The sequence below is a fragment of the Cervus elaphus genome, chromosome 12 (assembly GCF_910594005.1).
Source record: "Cervus elaphus chromosome 12, mCerEla1.1, whole genome shotgun sequence".
Lineage (NCBI taxonomy): Eukaryota > Metazoa > Chordata > Mammalia > Artiodactyla > Cervidae > Cervus > Cervus elaphus.
In genome coordinates, this window is record NC_057826.1 from 92,699,862 (window position 1) to 92,719,694 (window position 19,833).

The 19,833-nt window shown below is 43.5% G+C and overlaps 1 protein-coding gene and 1 non-coding gene across 2 annotated transcripts in view; one reads left to right on the plus strand and one right to left on the minus strand.

The window, feature by feature from the left end:
* ANKDD1B (ankyrin repeat and death domain containing 1B) overlaps positions 1-19,833 on the minus strand; it is a 61,299-nt gene that overhangs the window by 25,358 nt on the left and 16,108 nt on the right. Inside the window, 6 exon segments of the mRNA XM_043921123.1 lie at positions 9,000-9,040; positions 9,043-9,094; positions 9,853-9,905; positions 9,908-9,950; positions 17,453-17,557; positions 17,654-17,752. Of these exon segments, the coding sequence (XP_043777058.1) occupies positions 9,000-9,040; positions 9,043-9,094; positions 9,853-9,905; positions 9,908-9,950; positions 17,453-17,557; positions 17,654-17,752 (393 nt within the window).
* Positions 7,300-7,513, plus strand: LOC122706078. Its single transcript, XR_006344322.1, has one exon. It is a non-coding gene; the product is annotated as a small nucleolar RNA U3 (small nucleolar RNA).

Sequence of the window (19,833 nt, forward strand, 5' to 3'; positions counted from 1 at the left end):
GGATCCTGGCGTGCTGTAGTCCATGAGGTGGCAAAGTCGGACATGACTTAGCAACGAAACATAAAAAACAATCATATCCAAAGGATTGTAAACAAATAAAAAAGCCTTTAAAAATAACTTACAACAAAAGAAAAGATGTATTTGATGTGGCATATGGGAGCCTTTAAAGTTATTTGATAAGATGTGAGGAGTCAGTCAGTCGTGTCTGACTCTTTGCCAGCCCATGGACTGTGGCCCGCCACGCTTCCCTGTCCATGGGATTCTCCAGGCAAGAATACTGGAGTGGGTAGTCATTCCCTTCTCTTGGGGGATCTTCCCAACCCAAGGATCAAACCCAGGCCTCCTGCATTGCAGGCAGCTTCTTTGCCGTCTCAGCCACCACGGAAGCCCTCCCGAAATGTGTAGTTCTTACCGGCTACAAAAGTCTTCACTGGATCCTGAGGGATAGGCAGCCTCGCCACACAGCTCAAGTGGAGACAGCCTCCATGAGCAGCTAAGTCCATAATCTTTCTCCAATTACCTCCTCAGAAATGACTCAACTTTTACCCCCACCCCTTAGTCGGGGTGGGGCTCAAAGCAAGCTCCTGGAGACCAAAACTAACCAGTGTCAGCTGCTGAAGCTTCTCCAAGATCAAACAGTAATCACCAACAGATGCGAAAGCAAGATGCGTCTAACAGGACCCGGTGTGTGTCCACGCTGCGGGCTTCCCCCTTCACGCCGCTTGCGTCCCCGAAGTCTTTATGGCTGGGCAGACACAGGTATGGACAGCGATGGGGGATGAGGCTGTTGATTCAGGAAGTGTGCGAATGAACTCGGGGAGGTGGGGGGGGGCACTCAAGATAATGTAAAAGGCGAAAACATGGACTTAGGACAATTTCCAGGCTGTCTGGATGAGGTATAATGATATGGACACCTTGGAGCCTGCAGTCCTGGCAAGGCGAGGCGAACACGGAGCATGCGAAAGGCATTACGGAGCAAAACACTTTGGAGGGCCAGATAACGAAGTACAGGAGGGAGGCGCCCAGCAACGGAACAGGCCAGGGGAGAGAGCCGGGGAGGGGCGTGCTGATGCGGGAGGCCTTTCCGGGGCCCTTCTCAGACCGGCTGCAGACTGGGGACAGAGGGGCACCTGGGCATGACAGGAAAATGTGCCGAAAATATTCTGAATTCAAAGTACGCTGACTATTTCCCGGCCCCGTGAATTCTTAACTTTACGCTTTTTAATATGCTATCTAGGTTGGTCATAACTTTCCTTCCAAGGAGTAAGTGTCTTTTAATTTCATGGCTGCAGTCACCATCCACAGTGATTTTGGAGCCCCCCAAAATGAAGTCTGACACTGTTTCCACTGTCTCCCCGTCTATTTCCCATGAGGTGATGGGACCAGATGCCATGATCTTAGTTTTCTGAATGTTAAGCTTTAAGCCAACTTTTTCACTCTCCTCTTTCACTTTCATCAAGAGGCTCTTTAGTTCCTCTTCACTCTCTGCCATAAGGGTGGTGTCATCTGCATATCTGAAGTTATTAATATTTCTCCCAGCAATCTTGATTCCAGCTTGTGCTTCTTCTGGCCCAGCGTTTCTCATGATGTACTCTGCAGAAAAACTTAGTACCAGTTAAAGTTAACATTTAAGCTTTTGAAAATGAATTGCTTATACACTGTGATATGGAGACGTCTCCAAGATATGTATACACTGACAATTTAAAAAAACGAGGTGCAGAGCAGTATATACATACACACAAGTAGGTACATAGGTATATATATGTATATATGTATACATATATGTTTATATATAGACATACACACTTGCAGAGAGAGAGTGAGCTACTATTTATGTGGTGTCAGTATGTGATCATTTTTCAAAAGAATGCATGGAAAATTCCTGCAAGATTAAATAAATCATTAATACTATTACTTCTAGGGAGGTGAAATTGGGATGGGAAGTTGGAATATGATAGTTTTCATCATATACTCTTTGGTGCTTTTCAAATGTTTTGTTAGCTTCATTACAGATTAAATTAATTAGAAAAATAGAAAAAGAAAGTAAAACCCTTTGAAGATAAGACTAGGGCAGTGGCTAGTAGCTTAAGCCCTGAGCTCTAATCCTTGAGCTGTCACTGAATAGCTGTATGACCCTGGATAAGATTCTTAACTTTCCTAAATTCTAATTTCCTCATCTAAAAAAATGAAGATTGGGAAATTCCTTGGTGGTCCAGTGGTTAGGACTTAAGTGTTCTCATTGCCAGGGGCCCAGGTTCAATCCCTGGTCAGGGAACTAAGATCCCACAAGCCACTCAACATGGCCAAACATTTTTAACTTTTGAAAAAAATGAAGATCAGTATTAAAGGATCTCCACACCAAAGAATTTTGTATTTAAAATAAGGCATCATCCTGTCTTCTATAGGCTCCAGAATAACCACTTGGCTTTTTACACTATTTTTTTTCCAGCATCAACTGTGTATAAGCCAGGTACTCAGTTCAGTTCAGTTCAGTTCCTCAGTCATGTCCAGTTGTTTGTGACCCATGGACTGCAGCATGCAAGGCCTCCCTGTCCATCCCCAACTCCCAGAGTTTACTCAAACTCATGTACATTGAGTCAGTGATACCATTTGGATGGTATCATCCATCTCATCCTCTGTCATCCCCTTCTCCTCTTGCCTTCAATCTTTCCCAGCATCAGGGTCTTTTCCACTGAGTGTGTTCTTATTATCAGGTGGCCAAAGTATTGGAGTATCAGCTTCAGCATCAGTCCTGCCAATGAATATCCAGGATGCATTTCCTTTAGGATGGACTGGTTGGATCTCCTTGCCGTCCAAGAGACTCTCAAGAGTCTCCCCCAACACCACAGTTCAAAAGCATCAATTCTTCAGTGCTCAGCTTTCTTATACTCCAACTCTCACATCCATACATGACCACTAGAAAAACCATAGCCTTGACTAGATGGACCTTTGTTGGCAAAGTAATGTCTCTGCTTTTTAATATGCTGTCTAGGTTGGTCATAGCTTTCCTTCCAAGGAGTAAGCATGTTTTAGTTTCATGGCTGCAGTCACCATCTGCAGTGGTTTTGCAGCCCCGCAAAATAAAGTCTGTCACTGTTTCCACCATTGCCCCATCTATTTGCCATGAAGTGATGGGACCAGATGCCATGATCTTCATTTTCTGAATGTTGAGTTTTAAGCCAACTTTCTCACTCTCTTCTTTTACTTTCATCAAGAGGCTCTTTAGTTCCTCTTCACTTTCTGCCATAAGGGTGGTGTCATCTGGATATCTGAGGTTATTGATATTTCTCCCGGCAATCTTGATTTCAGCTTGTGCTTCATCCAGCCCAGCGTTTCTCCTGATGTACTCTGCATATAAGTTAAATAAGCAGGGTGACAATAGGCAGCCTTGATGTCCTCCTTTTCCTATTTGGAACCAGTCTGTTGTTCCATGTCCAGTTCTAACTGTTGCTTCCTGACCTACATACAGATTTCTCAGGAGGCAGGTCAGGTGGTCTGGTATTCCCATCTCTTTCAGAATTTTCCACAGTTTATTGTGATCCACACAGTCAAAGACTTTGGCATAGTCAATAAAGCAGAAGTAGATGTCTTTCTGGAACTCTCTTGCTTTTTTGATAATGCAACGGATGTTGGCAGTTTAATCTCTGGTTCCTCTGCCTTTTCTAAATCCAGCTTGAACATCTGAAGGTTCATGGTTCACATACTGTTGAAGCCTGGCTTGGAGAATTTTGAGCATTGCTTTACTAGCATGTGAGATGAGTGCAGTTGTGTGGTAGTTTAAGCATTCTTTGGGATTGCCTTTCTTTGGGATTGGAATGACCTTTTCCAGTCCTGTGGCCACTGCTGAGTTTTCCAAATTTGCTGCCATATTGGGTGTGGCAGTTTCACAGCATCATCTTTTAGGATCTGAAATAGCTCAACTGGAATTCCATCACCTCCACTAGCTTTGTTCATAGTGATGCTTCCTAAAGCCCACTTGACTTTGCATTCCAGGATGTCTGACTCTAGGTGAGTGATCACACCATCATGATTACCTGGGTCATGAAGATATTTTATTTCTTTGCACTGATCACTTAGGAAGGCTTTCTTATCTCTCCTTGCTATTCTTTGGAACTCTGCATTCAAATGGGAAAATCTTTCCTTTTCTCCTTTCCTTTTTGCTTCTCTTCTTTTCACAGCTCTTTGTAAGGCCTCCTCAGACAGCCATTTTGCTTTTTACATTTCTTTTTCTTGGGGATGGGCTTGATTCCTGCCTCCTGTACAGTGTCACAAATCTCCATCCCTAGTTCTTCAGGCACTCTGTCTATCAGATCTAATCCCTTGAATCTATTTCTCACTTCCACTGTATATTAGTAAGGGATTCGATTTAGGTCATACCTGGATGGTCTAGTGGTTTTTCCTACTGTCTTCAATTTCAGTCTGAATTTGGCAATAAGGAGTTCATGATTTGAGCCACAATCAGCTCCCGGTCCTGATTTGCTGACTGTATAGAGCTTCTCCATCTTTGGCTGCAAAGAAAATAATCAATCTGATTTTGGTATTGACCATCTAGTGATGTCCATGTGTAGAGTCTTCTCTTGTGTTGTTGGAAGAGGGTGTTTACTATGACCAGTGCTTTCTCTTGGCAAAACTCTATTAGCCTGCTTCATTCTGTACTCCAAGGCCAAATTTGCCTGTTACTCCAGGTGTTTCTTGACTTCCTACTTTTGCATTCCAGTCCTCCTTAATGAAAAGGACATCATTTTTGGGTGTTAGTTCTAGAAGGTCTTGTAGGTCTTCATAGAACCGTTCAGCTTCTTCAGCATTACTGGTCAGGGCATAGACTTGGATTACTGTGATGTTGAATGGTTTGCCTTGGAAAGGAACAGAGATCATTCTGTGGTTTTTGAGATTGCATTTAATTACTGTATTTCAGACTCTTTTGTTGACTATGATGGCTACTCCATTTCTTCTAAGGGGAGAAGTATATCTACTACTGTCCACAGTAGTAGATATAATGGTCATCTGAGTTAAATTCACTCATTTCAGTGCATTTCGTTCACTGATTCCTAAAATGTCGATGTTCACTCTTGGCATCTCCTGTTTGACCGCTGCCAATTTGCCTTGATTCATGGACCTAACATTCCAGGTTCCTATGCAATATTGCTCTTTGCAGCATCGTATTTTGCTTCCATCACCAGTCACATCCACAATTGGGTGTTATTTTTGCTTCAGCTCCATCCCTTCATTCTTTCTGGAGTTAGTTCTCCACTGATCTCCAGTAGCATATTGGGCACCTACCAACCTGGAAAGTTCATCTTTCAGTGTCCTATCTTTTTGCCTTTTCATACTGTTCATGGGGTTCTCAAGGCAAGAATACTGAAGTGGTTTGCCATTCCCTACTCCAGTGGACCACGTCATGTCAGAACTCTCCACCATGACCCATCTATCTTGGGTGGCCCTATATGGCATGGCTCTTAGTTTCATTGAGTTAGACAAGGCTGTGGTCCATGTGATCAGATTGGTTAGTTTTCTGTGATTGTGGCTTTCAGTCTGTTTCAGTCTGTCTGCCGTCTGCTGGAGAAGGATAAGAGGCTTCCTGATGGGAGAGACTGACTGTGGGGGAAACTGTTCTGATGGGCGGGGCCATGCTCAGTAAATCTTTAATCCAATTTTTTGTAGATGGGTGGAGCTGTGTTCCCTCCCTGTTATTTACCTGGGGCCAAACTATGGTGAAGGTAATGAAGATAATGAAGATAATGGTGACCTCCTTCAAAAGATCCCAAGCACGTACTGCTACACTCACTGCCCCCAGACCTGCAGCAGGCCACCACCGACCCACGCCTCTGCTAGACACTCCTGGACACTCCCCGGCAAGTCTGGGTCATTCTTGACAGCCTTACTTTCATAATAAAGAAAAACTAAACAAAACCTAAATGGCCAGGAGCTAAAGAAGGGTTAAAGGCATTTTGGGCAGACACTAAAAATATGCATGCATAGGAACACAAAGAAAACTGGAAGGAAAACATATCAGATGTTTATAAGACAATCCTTTCAGTGTAGAGAAAATATGAAAATTGCTATTTGTGTTTATTTTTATCTCAGTCTTTAAAATTTATATTTCCGGCATATGTTTTATAATATATTTGTTGTAGCCAAGCGTTTCGGGAAACAAACTCACTCAGAAGGACAATGCAGATAGTGGCGGGCCCAAGGCAGAGTCTCCTCTTAGCCAAGGACCCCGACCAGTTTTTGTGAAAACCTTATATACCCTAAGTGTACTTGCTCAAACCCACCTCCCCAAATTCCTTGAAACTAGTCTGGACAAGGTAAAAGATGTGATCAAAGTTAACCCATGATTCATGTGTCATTAAGACTAGATAAACAGTGGACATTTATCAATAGGCCTGTGGTCATATCCCGATAAACATAATGGAATTTACCACTTTGTTCTGTTACAGAGATAATTAGCATATTCTTTTAGGCAACGAGAGTCCAAGTACAAGTCCTGTGGCTCTTTTATCCGGGGGGTCTGGTTTCCCATTGGTCTGCCACTTCTATAGACACGGGCACAAAGTTCAGAGTCCATTGGGAGGGTGACCATGCGTGTAGCCTGATGTTCGCAGCCTGGCCTAAGACGGAGTCCAACTCTGTCTGTTTCCTCCTTCATATTGATTTAATGATAAATGCACCTGTGATAAGGTGCATGCTCACATTTTCTTTCCTGATATGAGTTTGCTACCGGGAATGTTTGGAGAGCACCACACTCAAGCCTAGTCCTGTGAGTCACTCTGGCAAGAGCCTGTGTCAGCAAACAGAGGCATCCGGAGACTGTATGTACATTATGGGCTTCATCCAAAGGGTTAATAGTATCACTACACACTTTGTGCAAATGAAATCTACCACAGTCTACAATTACAGTTTGTTAGACTTAAAGACTTTTTTTTCCAATGTGCCCTGACTCAAAAATAGCTAAAAGGTGGATTACATCCAGGAGCACACATTCCCGTGGTAAAGCATTAGAACAGAAAAGGGCCGGCATGACTAAGACTTTAAATCCTATGACTGTAGGGCTGGATCTCTATATTTGTGAAGGCCAGTCAGGGCTCAGATTTGTGCTAGGTGACTCAAGTTCTCCTTGAGTTTCTCACACATCATCCATAACTTTTATTCAAGAAGATCAAATTCCTAGGATCTTCATAAAGTTAAACCAGTTCAGTCTGATCACCACTACTATGAAGTCCAAGAGGACTCTACTCACCTGGGTCTCCAAACAGCCAGCTCCCAGGCGTGGACCCAGAGGTTAAAAAGTGACCTCCCAAGACTATACTTTCAGGGATCATTTCTATAGTTAGTTACTAGAGAAGTTTCTCTGATTGTGTAGAGCATCCGAAACCATGAGGAAGAGATGCAGTGTTCTCTCCTGAGCGTGAAGCCGGTCTTTGGTGTTGCTTTTGCAGCTGCTATTGGCCATTGATGATCGTTCTTCTCTTCCTTTGGAAGAGTAAGAGGGAGGGAACACCATCTGAGTGGGGAAAAAAAAAAAGGGAAAAAAAAAAAAAGTGACCTCCCAGAGCAGATGACTCACGAGTCTGCCTCCACAGCCGCAGCCTCTCCACTGAACTCCAGGCCTGGTTTCTACCTGCCCACCGCCCCTCACCTGATAAACCCCTCCCGCGGGTGTCTCAGGGAGAACCCGCCCACTCCCTCCTGACTAAGCGGCTCAGGCTCCTCTCCTCCTCTCACCCTCCACTCTCCACAGCTCAGGGATGGGCACCCCACCGTCCTGGGAGTCCAAGCAGAGAGCTGGCGGGGCAGAACGTCTCCCCTATCCCTAGCCCCTGCTCACAAACCCTGTGACCTCCACCTCCTCCTCCCGCCGCATCCTGTTTGCTGCCCCGGGGAGCCTGGGTGAGAGGTTCCCAACAGCCCTTGCTCCAGGCGCTTCCTGTCACCTGAAGGGACTCCCCACCTCCCGCTTTCCAGGTACCAGTCCCCCCTTCAAAGCGCAGTGTCAGTGTCCTGCGTCCGCCCAGGATGGATCCAGCTGTACGTGCTGCCTGAAGCCCTCCCGGGCCTCTGCCGCCAGCAGGTCAGAGCCAGCTCTGCTCCTGGGAAGCGCGGCCTCCACCCCACCCCTCCTTGATTTCGGAGCTTCATTCCCGGCACTTACCACGCCTTTTCAGGCCTCAGCTCCCTTACACGGGCTCTGTCCCAAAGCCTACCCTGGTGTCCTCCTCCGGTTTCCTGGTACCATGTTCATTAGAATGCCCAGACCCACGTGATGTATGACCTCGTCTGGGAGGTCTGGTATTTCTGAAACAGATTTTCCTTTGTGTTCCCACCGCACACTGCATGTACATCTGTTAGTGTATTTAACCCAATATAATATTTATTGTTTGCCCTTCTTGCCCTGTAGGCTTCCAGAATAAGAAAACACTCTACCTAGCAGGGTTCAATCAGGGTTCAGTCACTAAGTCATGTCTGACTCTTGGGGACCCCAAGCACTGTAGCCTGCCAGGCGCCTCTGTCCTCCAGTGTCTCCCAGAGCTTACTCAGATTCAGGTCCATCGAGTCAGTGATGCTCTCTGTCTCATACTCTGACCATCATCCAGAGTACACATTAAATATGTTTTGGTGAATAAGTGAATGGATTAACAAATGAACTGCTGTGAGTTACTTTAAAGAAAAAGGGAGGAATCTTTCTGCATCACCTTTTATACACTCTGGGCTTCCCTTGTGGCTCAGCTGGTAAAGAATCTGCCTACAATGAGGGAGACCCAGGTTCAATCCCTGGGTTGGGAAGATCCCCTGGAGAAGGCAAAGGCCACCCACTCCAGTATTCTGGCCTGGAGAACGGGGGTCGCAAAGAGTCGGACACGACTGAGCGACTTTCACTTCACATCGCACCCTGTGGCACAAACACTTTTGTTTGCCTCTTATTCATTTCTCGAGAGCTGTTCTTCTCACTCTTCCACTTCTGCACCCTGTGCTCAGCTGTAAGGAGCCCCTGCACAGACCTCACTGACCTCATCTATTTCTGGTGACTGGGTGAGCAGCACTGGACCACAGGGTTGTGCCCACGCTTTGCTTCGAGGTGCAGGGCTGGGCTCCCCTCCCGCACAGAGACCCCCCTCAGGAGAGCCTCCCAGGAACACGCCCGCCCACGGGCAGGGCTGCAGAGCGGCTTCCCGGGCAGGGGCCACATTGGATAAAGCTGTGGCTCGAGTACTGGCCATGTTTTCCATGGTTTTAGGTGAAATTAATATTTTTTAAGTTTTAAGTTGAAAACACATAGCTGTTTGAATGAAAAGGGAACAAACCATCCTTTTTTTTTTTAACTTTGCTGCTAATTGGCTAGTAACAAGTGGAATAATACAAGTAATTATATATAACTTTTGGGAAGGCAAACTGTTGCAAGATTTCTGAGAGGTAGTTTTAGCAATATCATACAGAAAGATTTTACAACATGCAGAACTCTCTGACCCATACTTTCACATCTAGGAATTTCTCCTAAAAAAAAAAAAAGCATCAAAGATGTGCAGAAGGACATGCATGTCCACTCGGTGTTTCCTTCCCTGGTCAGGTGGGCTGGAGTCCCCAGCAGATCTCAGGGGAAGAACAGAGCAACTGGAGCTGACAGTGGAAAATTCCATGTAGTCCTTTGATTTCAGACATTTATGGAGCAAAATTGGTTATTCGGACAGTCCACTGAAAGAGTGGGTTGATTTCATTGGGATATCCCATGATCTTTCCGACTGTAGTAACAAGTGAAGAACTCAAATGCTCACCAAAATGCCATTGCCAAATCTATACCTCAACTGTCACTTCCCTTTCTCTAGTCCTTGGTGAAAAAATAAAATTCCATCTTACCTTGTCCTTTTCTGTAGTATGCAGATTAAGGAAGATAAGTTTTTCTATCATTCGATGTGGCCCCTCTCTGCTTCCCAAAGAAATGGTTTTCTTCCCTTCTGAAAATCAGTCACAAACTCCAATGTTATTACACACTTATTGAACACACAAGACAACTGGCAAAGTGGGGAGCATTTTGAGGACGGCAAGGAGGCCAAGGCGGTGATGCTGGTCATGGCATTCTGGGCTCTTCTTAGGGGAAGGTCGTCACAACCTCTTTCACTTCAAACCAGATCCAGTTCTGAGTTTTTGTGCCAAACTCCAACAGCACAGAATCATTTTCATGGGGGCAGGGAGGTACGTTTAGACATGGTCCTTCCAAAGCATCTGGGGAGGCCCCACCTCACAGCCAGACAAGATTCCATTTAAAAAGAACATTTTAACTAACTTTCTGCATTTATGGAACAGGTCTTTCACTCAACTATTTATTGAGAAGCTGATTTTGTGCCAGACCTCATCTGAGTCACTTGCATATCACTCAGTAAGCCTTGCCTTACTGATAAAAATGCTTGAAGGAGAAATTCTCCAGGGTTTAATATTTACATGACTCATTGAGACATGACATTGTATCAGCTGCTTCTTTCCAGGCCCTCCCTGGTTGGTAATGCGGCTTTCCTGGTGGCTCAGACGCTTGCTCATATACTTATCTCTGACATTCACCAAGGATCAACAGGAAAACTCTTGAGAACAGGTCTGTATGATGTGGGATGGAGAAATTAGGAATTATCCAGAGAATACAGATTAAGAGAGATGTTTAGGTGTGATTTGTTAGGGAGGAAAGTTCAAGGGTAGAATCTTCTGATTATGGTAATTTCTCCAACTTTTCATGTTGCAAAGGGAGACTGCATTTTCGATAGTCAAAATGTCATTTGGCTATCAAAAGAACTGTGAAACACCTATAAAAAAAACTCAATTTTCTAACCTGAGATATTTAAAAGCAGGAAAAGAAGTTGGGGTGGCCAACTTGGTAGGCAGCAGAAGTATTTTTGTCAACTAAAGAAAACATTCACAAATTGGCCTGGTATGTTGTTAACCAAAAGCTTAGTAAGATGTTTGAAATGTTAAAAGCAAGACGCAAGACTCTTTATAAGAAGTTCCCAGAATCTGAGACTTGTTATCTGATCTCCTGCTAATGTAAGATAATAAAAAGATAATGGTCACTGTTTGCTTGAGATAATAGCTTATGATTCTCCAAAACTTAAAGAAAAAGGAAGGAAAAGTGCTAAAATAATAAATGGCTTCCAAAAAAGTATGTATGGATCAGTCCTATGGGACTCCATACAAGCTGGAGTAACAACCAGGCACCAAAAATTCACCTTATTTATATTTTTGAGCCAGATGTGTTGCCAATTAGACCTGTATCTCTAGCCCTTCAAAGTCTGAAACCCTGCCCTCATTGAATTACCAAGAAAGGACAAAGGGAAAAGATAGAGACTGCTTGGGACCCTCTCTTGCCACTTGTGAAATTAGATCCCTAATTGGAGATAAAGGTCTAGTCTTGAGCCTCAAACTGCTGTTTAGTCACTAAGTCATGGTCAGCTCTGTTTGAGCCCATGGACTGTAGCCCACCAGGCTCCTCTATCCATGGGATTTCCCAGGCAATTATTGGAAAAGGTTGCCATTTCCTTCTCCAGGGGATCTTCCCCACCCAGGGATCGTCTCCTTCATCTCCTACTTGGCAGGTGGATTCTTTACCACTGAGCCACCTGGGAAGCCCCAGGAGCCATCAACAGCTTTTGGGAAATGACAGAATGAGCGTGTCCAGCTTATACAAATATCTGCAAACAGTGCCAACAAGGGTCCATATAAACCAGTCACAAAAAGAAAGATGAGAGATGCTGATTATATGCTAGATGAAAACATTTAGTCACACATTCTTACAAATCAGTCACTCATTTATTCAACAACTATTAACAATTATTCAGCATTTATATATATATATATATATATACACACACACACACACATATATATGTCAGATATTGTGCTAAGCAAAAGTGGCCAAGATAAAAAATATAACACCCTATCCTCAGGAAGCTCAGAGTCCATTAAGAAAGATCAGCACATATGCAAGTGATTATAATGAAATGCAATAACCAAATTGGTGATGTGTGGGGGTATGTAACTCAGTTTGAGTTTGTGCCTGTGGTTGGGGAGGCAGGTGATAAGAAACGGTGGCTGATGCCCTGAAACAGAGGAAAAGAAGTCACTGCACTCAGAGATGCCCAAAGTATGGCTTCTCCTCTGGCATTCACAATTCATCTGCAGTTCCTCCAAGCCCAGATGCAGCTTACCAATCAGGAGTCACTTTTATCATAAGCAATGCTGCTTAGTAATAGTTAATATTGTACTTCTGTCTTGTTTGTAGTGACACAGAGCCAGAAAGTTAACTAAGGTTTAAATTCTCACGCAGAAAGGAAAGGCGTTTTGTTAGCCCTTTACGCACAAAGGGCATGAATAACACATGATGGTGTTCTGTCTGCAAGTGGACATTTGCTGCTTGTGTCTTTGCTTTTCCTTGGGAGAACCGCTCCCCTGCCCCTCTCCCGGCCAACACACAGAAACACACACACCCATTAATTTAGTCCACTTAATGCTATCAATGGCCAGGCTTTACCTGCCACGATCATATAACCCATGGTCACAGGAATTGGTTCAGTATTGGGCACATGTTTCAGGCAGGGCCAAACAGAATTGTTCCTGTGATTTCTATATGAACATTTGATGAGGGAGAAATGTTCTTTCTTATGAATCAAAACCATAACAATATTCATAAGAATTTAAACTTGAGGTTGCTAGTAGCCATCCTTCCCACTATGTGGAGAGTATACTTATCAATAATGCCAACAGAGGGACTTCCCTGGTGCTCCAGTGGCTAAGACTCCACGCTCCTAGTGCAGGGGGCCTGGGTTCCATCCCTGGTCAGGGAACTAGACCCCACATACAGCAACTAAGAGTTTACATGCTGCAAGTAAAGATCTCACATGCTGCAAATAAGACCCGGCGCAGCCAAATAGGCAAATAATTTTTTAAAAATGCCAACAGAGACAGCCAAGAGTTGGAGGGTGAGTTGAATCTAGCCATGCCTGCAGCCAGTGAGATACACCCTCAAACTCTTTAGTTAGGAGTTCATAAACTACCTTTAATGTTTATTCCAGATTAAAGTGGATTTTTGTTACTCATAATAGAAAGAATTCTCACTAATACATATTTAGCAATCTGGGGACAAACACTGCTGGAAATATTAGGAGTCTGTTCAACCTTAAAATGGCCTCACTCTTTTAACCCTGGTTGCTACAAAGTCTTGCATTTCTGCATGGTTAAACAAAGTGACAGAGGACCCACCCACAGAGAAAGTCTAGACCGATAAGAAGCGGGAGGTTATCAAAGATAAAATATTTTTCCTCCCTAACAAAACAGCCATTGCTTTGAACTTTGGATGCTCTTTAAAAAATGTTATCATCAAGAAAAAAAAAAGTGAAAGCCAAATTACACAAAATAAGGACATTTAAAGTAGTCTGTATCTTATAAACATATCAAAAAGTAGCATAAAGAAAGACCAGGCGGCAGTAAAATGAGACACAAACCTTTTCTCCCATCTCTCGTACATATTCTAAGCAAAATAACAAGAAGTTTAAAAACGCGAGTTGCTTTTTAATATATTTTATTATGTCTACTTTCATTTTTTAACCACCCAACCCTTTTAAATTATGTTCAAGTGGGCCTCTATCCAGTGCAGCAGTCTCCAAGGATGGAGACTGCCCTCATTGTAAGGCAGGAAGATTTTCCAGCCTGGAGGACTGTGGAGCCTGGTGTCAGCGTCTCAGGCTTCAGATCCCAGACAGACAACCACAACTCAGAATCCTGAATCCCTTTCTTAATTAGCAGAAATAAGAAGGGTTCAGAATTTCTGTTCCTTTTTTTTTCCTGTATTAGCTTAATGTGTACTTAACCTAATATGTCTTAATTCAATGCATTTAAATTGTTTGCACACGAATAAGTCTGAGGAGTTGCAGTTATTCATTAGAAATTATTTTTCATTTTTAAGTTTACTGCAGGGTTATTTGACAAGTTACCAAGTTGAGTAAAAGTTTCACAAACAGCCATTAAATGGGCACCCAAAGTCCAACCTGACCATCCTTTCCCACACAGATCCCAGAGAGGGTGTCCTGAGGGTCTCCGGGAGAGGAGGCCGGTGAAGGCCAGCAGGAGGTACCCCGGTGCCTCCTGGGTGTATCTTCAGCATGAAATTCCCCTTCACCCTGCTGTGAGGGATTCACCGCTGAATTCAGCAAAGGGGAAAAGCAGTGGGTCCCTACATAACTGGATATTTGAGAGAGAAAAAGAACATTCAGCAAAAAGTGCTGGAAGAGCAGTGCGTTGCTTCTGAAGTCATGGAACTGCTGTGAATGGGCGCTGCTGAGTCAGTTCTCCCCAGGTGAGAGGCAACAGGTTTGATGAAATCTAAGGCTGTGAGGTGTGGACCGCTGGCCCACAGAAGAAACTGTCTTCTCAAATCCTCATGCTCATTATCTCCAGTCTTCTGAACAAGGATGGGTTTTTTTGCATTTGGACCTCTAGAGATTTCCTGTAAATGTTCCTTTAAACCAATGGAAGTTCCTCTATTTACACAGCTGAAACCAACCTAATGTATCACCAGACTTTGTAAATATCCAAAGAAACATGAGTGGCCTCTGAGGCCGTTCCCTTTATTGTCCTTCCCTCTCCAAACATTTTGGTCTGAGTACTTATTTTCGATCACTAGGTGGAAGTTACACATAGAGTCAAAATATCTAGACTACTTAACCCATAACTTCTCCTGGCTGCTCTAATCTCTCTCCCCTGGAGGGATAACATATTTTTTAGAGCTACAGAGTTGGGAGAAACCTTAAAATATTTCCCAGTGCCCTCCATCTCTGCCCTCCTACCCAATCTCTTCTGGGCCTATTTAAATCCGTTTGATTAATAAAAACCTCCTCCCTGTTTGGCTTTCCTTGTGAGCTTTTGGAGTTCCCTCCAAGGCTAATGAGAAGGATTACTAACTCTGGGCAGGTATACAGGCTCTCAGTCACCTTCTGTGGATAAGAAACTGGGCAAGAAGGCCGGCTGTGAAGGTGGAGCAGTCTTTTCCATTCAATGCATTTCATGGGCTCCACAATACCTTTAAGCAAATACAGATGCGATACCCAACAACGAATAAACGGACCCTGAGCTCTGGATCCCGGCTCCTACTGGCTTTGGCTGATATCCTTGACCCCACTCACAGGTCGCAGAAAAAGGACGGACTCTGTCTCTCCCATGGATGAATCCAGGGTTCTTTAGGAATGGGACTCAGAGGCTCTTCTCTCCCTAGATGACCCAGGGGACCCATGATTTGCTCATTCTGCACATGGTTCTCAATGCAGCTTCCTTTTAGGATCTCTCAGCTAACACCTGGCTCTGCATTGTCAGGGCTCCTCAGTCTTTTCCCCAACAAATACTCAGCGTTGCAGGGAGAGGAGTGGGACAGGCGAACTCAGCGCCAGCTGAAGAGATAACAGACAGGAAGGCCAGCAGAAGCTGCAGAAGTGGGAAGGCTCCCCGTAAACCTGCTTTGGCCTCCTCAGCCTGTCTGATCCTCTCTACAAACATCTGTCTCCTGTGAAAGCATCCAGAGCCCACTGAAAAGGAAGACAGTACTGTGTCTCATATAAAACTGGCTGTGAACACACATCTGCTGAATTGAATTGAATGGAATTCAATCGTAGGCCACACTCCTAGTTAGCATGGATCAAACTGGGATGTCTGACTTCTTCATCCTGACATTAAATGTGTTTGATGATGGTTATCAGTTTGAGGAAACCAGACAGTGTTTTACCCTATAATAATTGTTATAATAACTACCATTTAGTGAGCACTTACCATGTGCCAGGCTCTTTGCTAGGTGCTCTATAGTCATTAACTCATTTAAGCATCCCGGCAATGGCTGCTTTGATGTTGCTACATGGGAATGGCTTAGGGTTGGTGTCTGATTGGAAAGGGGTGGTAGAATGGCTTGCCATTTTGCTCACAGACAGACGTATCTGTACATAAGATTGAGGAAGTATGAAAATCATTTACATCAAGGGTTAGAGAAATTGCTGATAAAAAGAGACATAGAGGTTAAGACATCCTTCAAAATCATGCCTTGGTGCTACCATGAAATAAGTTTTATTATTCCCATTGCACAGAGGCAAACACTGAGGACTTCAGCAGTTGGAGGACTTGCTAAACCCACATATTTAATATATGGCCAGAACTCAGCCCAAGTCTGCCTGCCTCCAAGCTATAAAATGTATAGTTGCTCAGTCATACTTAGAAGTAAAAGAAATTTATAGACGTCATTTGACAAAAGTGTTTGTTATTATTTTTAAGACTGAGGTAAAAAAAAAATGTGTTCCTAAAAAAAAAAATGTGTTCCTAAAAGAGATGAAATAAAATGAGTATTACTGATTAACTTCTAGAGAGTCTTCAATGGAGAATGAAGTTCAACAGGCACAGTGAAGAGGAAGTCCCATTTGAAATCCAAATGCCAACCCCACAGAGGATACTGCCTTATGAAAAGAGCCTAGAAAGGGCTATTCCCTAGCGCATGGGCAATGCCCACGGTCCTCTGCGAGGGGAGACAGTACCGCACGGTGACTGGAGTCACCAGATCTGAATTCAAACCTGGCTCTGTCACCTTCCAGTTTGGGCACCTGAGACCAGGTACTTAGTCTCTCTGAGCCTCAACTTCCTCAAATATAAATAAAAATATTTCTTCATTATAGGATTACTATGGGGATTAATAGGATAAAGTATTCATTCAGCAATGATTTGTTAAGCATCCATATGTGCCAAGCTCTAGACCTCTCACTGAAATGTGTGGACACAGCTTCCCTTTGGGCCAAGCACACCAATAAACATTCAATAAGTGGTACGTAGTTGTTTCAGTCATGCCCAACTCTGCGACCCCACGAACTGTACGTAGCCCGCCAGGCTCCTCCGTCCATGGGATTCTCCAGGCAAGAATACTGGAGTGGGTTGCCATGCCCTCCTCCAGGGGATCTTCCCCACCCAGGGATCGAACCCCCGCATCTCTTATGTCTCCTGCATTGTGGGCAGCTTCTTTACCACCAGAGCCACTGTAGCTGTTATTATTATTACCATGCTTCTCATGAAAGGACAAAAATAGAGACAAACATGGTGCCTTTGCAGTATACTCCATGGCTCATCGCAGCACAGCCGTGGGCCGAGCACATTCCCAGAAGGCCAGGCATCACAGAGTAAGACGCAGACAGCCACACAGCATGGGTCCTATCCGCCCCGTGGCCAGGATGAGGGAGTAGAGACCACTTCTTCGTTACTTCCTGCCTTCCCCACATGCAGGAGCCAAGGCCGCCACCAGCACCGATAACGGCCCTCTTCTCTGTGGTCTGCCAGAGTGAGGGAGGAGTCAGCCACAGGGCCAGGTCCGTCTGTGCCGGCTGCTCTGGCAGTTCCAGCAGGGGCAGGAAGACAGTGGAATTTAGTGCGGTTTATTTGAGACCCACAGCTGACACACCTCATCAGGCTGGTCCAGGTCTTCCAGGTACAGATCTTGAATGAGGTGGTCCACGATGTGCATGTTATCGCTCTGAGCTACAAAGTGGAGGGCATTCACTCCATCCTAAAGAGAGCCAGGGGAGGGGAGGTAATTACTCCGTAACCTCCCCCTCCTGCACGGTGAGCGAGGGCTTAAGTCTGGTGTGATCCACATACCTACCTGCCTCTCGGCTCTCTGGTCCGCTCCAGCTCTAACCAACATGAGCACGCTCTCGAAACTTCCAGAACAGGCTGCAAGATGAAGAAGTGTCAAGCCATGCTTCCTCTAGAAAAGAGAAGAAAGGAACCCATCACTTGAGTGAGCCACCACACTCTCTCAGCCAACAAAAGCCAGGTTAATACCTAACTGCTGAAGATCAAGAGATGAGAGAGTTCAGTATTCAGCAAAAGTGATATATATCATACATACAAAGAAAGTACACAAACAATAAACATATTAGAAGAAAATTTAGATTATAATGTATAGTGTTTTGATTCAAAAGTTATAAAAGGAATAAGTTGATAAAGTCAGTAAACAAATGATAGATTTTTAAAATGTAACTTAATATAGATAAATGGTTACTTTCTATAATATATGAAGTATCCTTACAAATCAACAAGGACCAAAAAAGGGACTCTCTTAAGGTATTAGTGCAAATGAAACCATTTCAGTTTAAACAATCTGGCAATATCTATTAAAATTTTAAAATACAATCAGTAATCCCACTGCTGGGACTCTATCCCATGAAAATAAATTTCTAGACCTGATGTTATATAAACAAGGTTATTAATTGCAACCGTTAAAACTGACAGTAAGGTAAATGTCCATCAATATGGGAACACTGAACAAATCAGGGAACAGTCACACCACATCATGTAGGCACTAAAAATAATTAACTAGGGCTATAACAATTGGAGAGATTTCCATTAGGTAGCTATTAAATGTGGAAAATAAGATGCAGAGAAAATATAATACAATCCCATTTTTTTATAAAACAAGCAATGACCAAAAAAACTCATATGTGTTTATGTATGTATTTATGTCTATTGTAAGTGGGTAAGTAGGTGGATAGATAGCAATGTGGATATGATTATATGAGCAAGAGGAAAAGTACAGAAATAAACACACAGATCCTACATTACTAAATGTAGTTACTGGAAGAGGAAGCTATGCAGAAAAAGAAAAACCAGAGAAGACTGAAGTTATAAAAAGAATTCTACTTATATATAAATTATTTAAAATACACTCTCTATATAAAATCATGTAAGTGTGTGTATACACATATGTGTGCATTAGAGAGGCAGAGACTGCTCAAGACCTACTGACCTGCAGTGATGCTGGGGGACTAGACTTGTACACCAAATGAGCAGACAGACAAGTGTGAAAGGAAATAGCTAGAGTCAACACTGGCTATCTCAGGGAGGAGGGAATGAAGGGCTATGACTCGGGGAAAGTTGCGGAGCCCTAGGCCCCAAGTTAAAGAAGTCTACAGAGCAGACATTGTGAGCATGATCTGTAGACTAAAACAAACTGACCTCAAACTCTGTCTCAACCACTTCCAAACATTGCAGTCTTGCTCAGCTTAGTTAACCCTAAGCCTCGGGATCCTTATCTGTAAGTTCATGTGTCTGCTTTTCTATTTCCTTTTATCCCTGTCAAAAAATCTATGAATAAGGTCTAAGGATCTAATGTATAATGTGGTGACTCTAGTTGATAAGACTTTTATACAAGTGAAATTTGCTAAGTGCATAGAATGTACATGTTCTCACCAAAAAAAGAAATGAGATGATGAGTGTGTTAATTAACTAGATGGAAGGAATCTTTTCACAATGTATACACACACTGAATCATCACTATGTACATTTTAAATGTATCACAATTTCATTTGTCAACTACACCTCAACAAAGCTGAAAAAAATTTTAAATAAATCTCTTTTAAAATGAAGGCAAACAACAACAAAAACAAGAAAACCCACAGGGTTTAAAGGGGAAATGAGACAGGTACCCATCACTCAAAAACTCTGTCACTGATACATTTTCATTTTTTAAAAATATAGGACCCTGCTCTGGACTGAATGTTTGTGTCCCTCAATAACTCATATGTTGTCTAATCCCCAATGTGATGGATTTGAAAGGCATGCCTTTGGGAGCTAATTAGGTCAGGAGAGTGGAACCCTGATGAATGGGATTAGTGCCCTCATAAATAGACACGGAGCTTGGCTCCTCACTCTGCTCTCCACTGACAGTGAATAAAATCAGAAGTGGCTTTCACAAGACACTGGAAGTGCTACCATCTTGATCTTGGAGTCTCCAGTTTCCAGTTCTGTGAGAAATAAATGTTTGTTGTGGAAACCACCCAG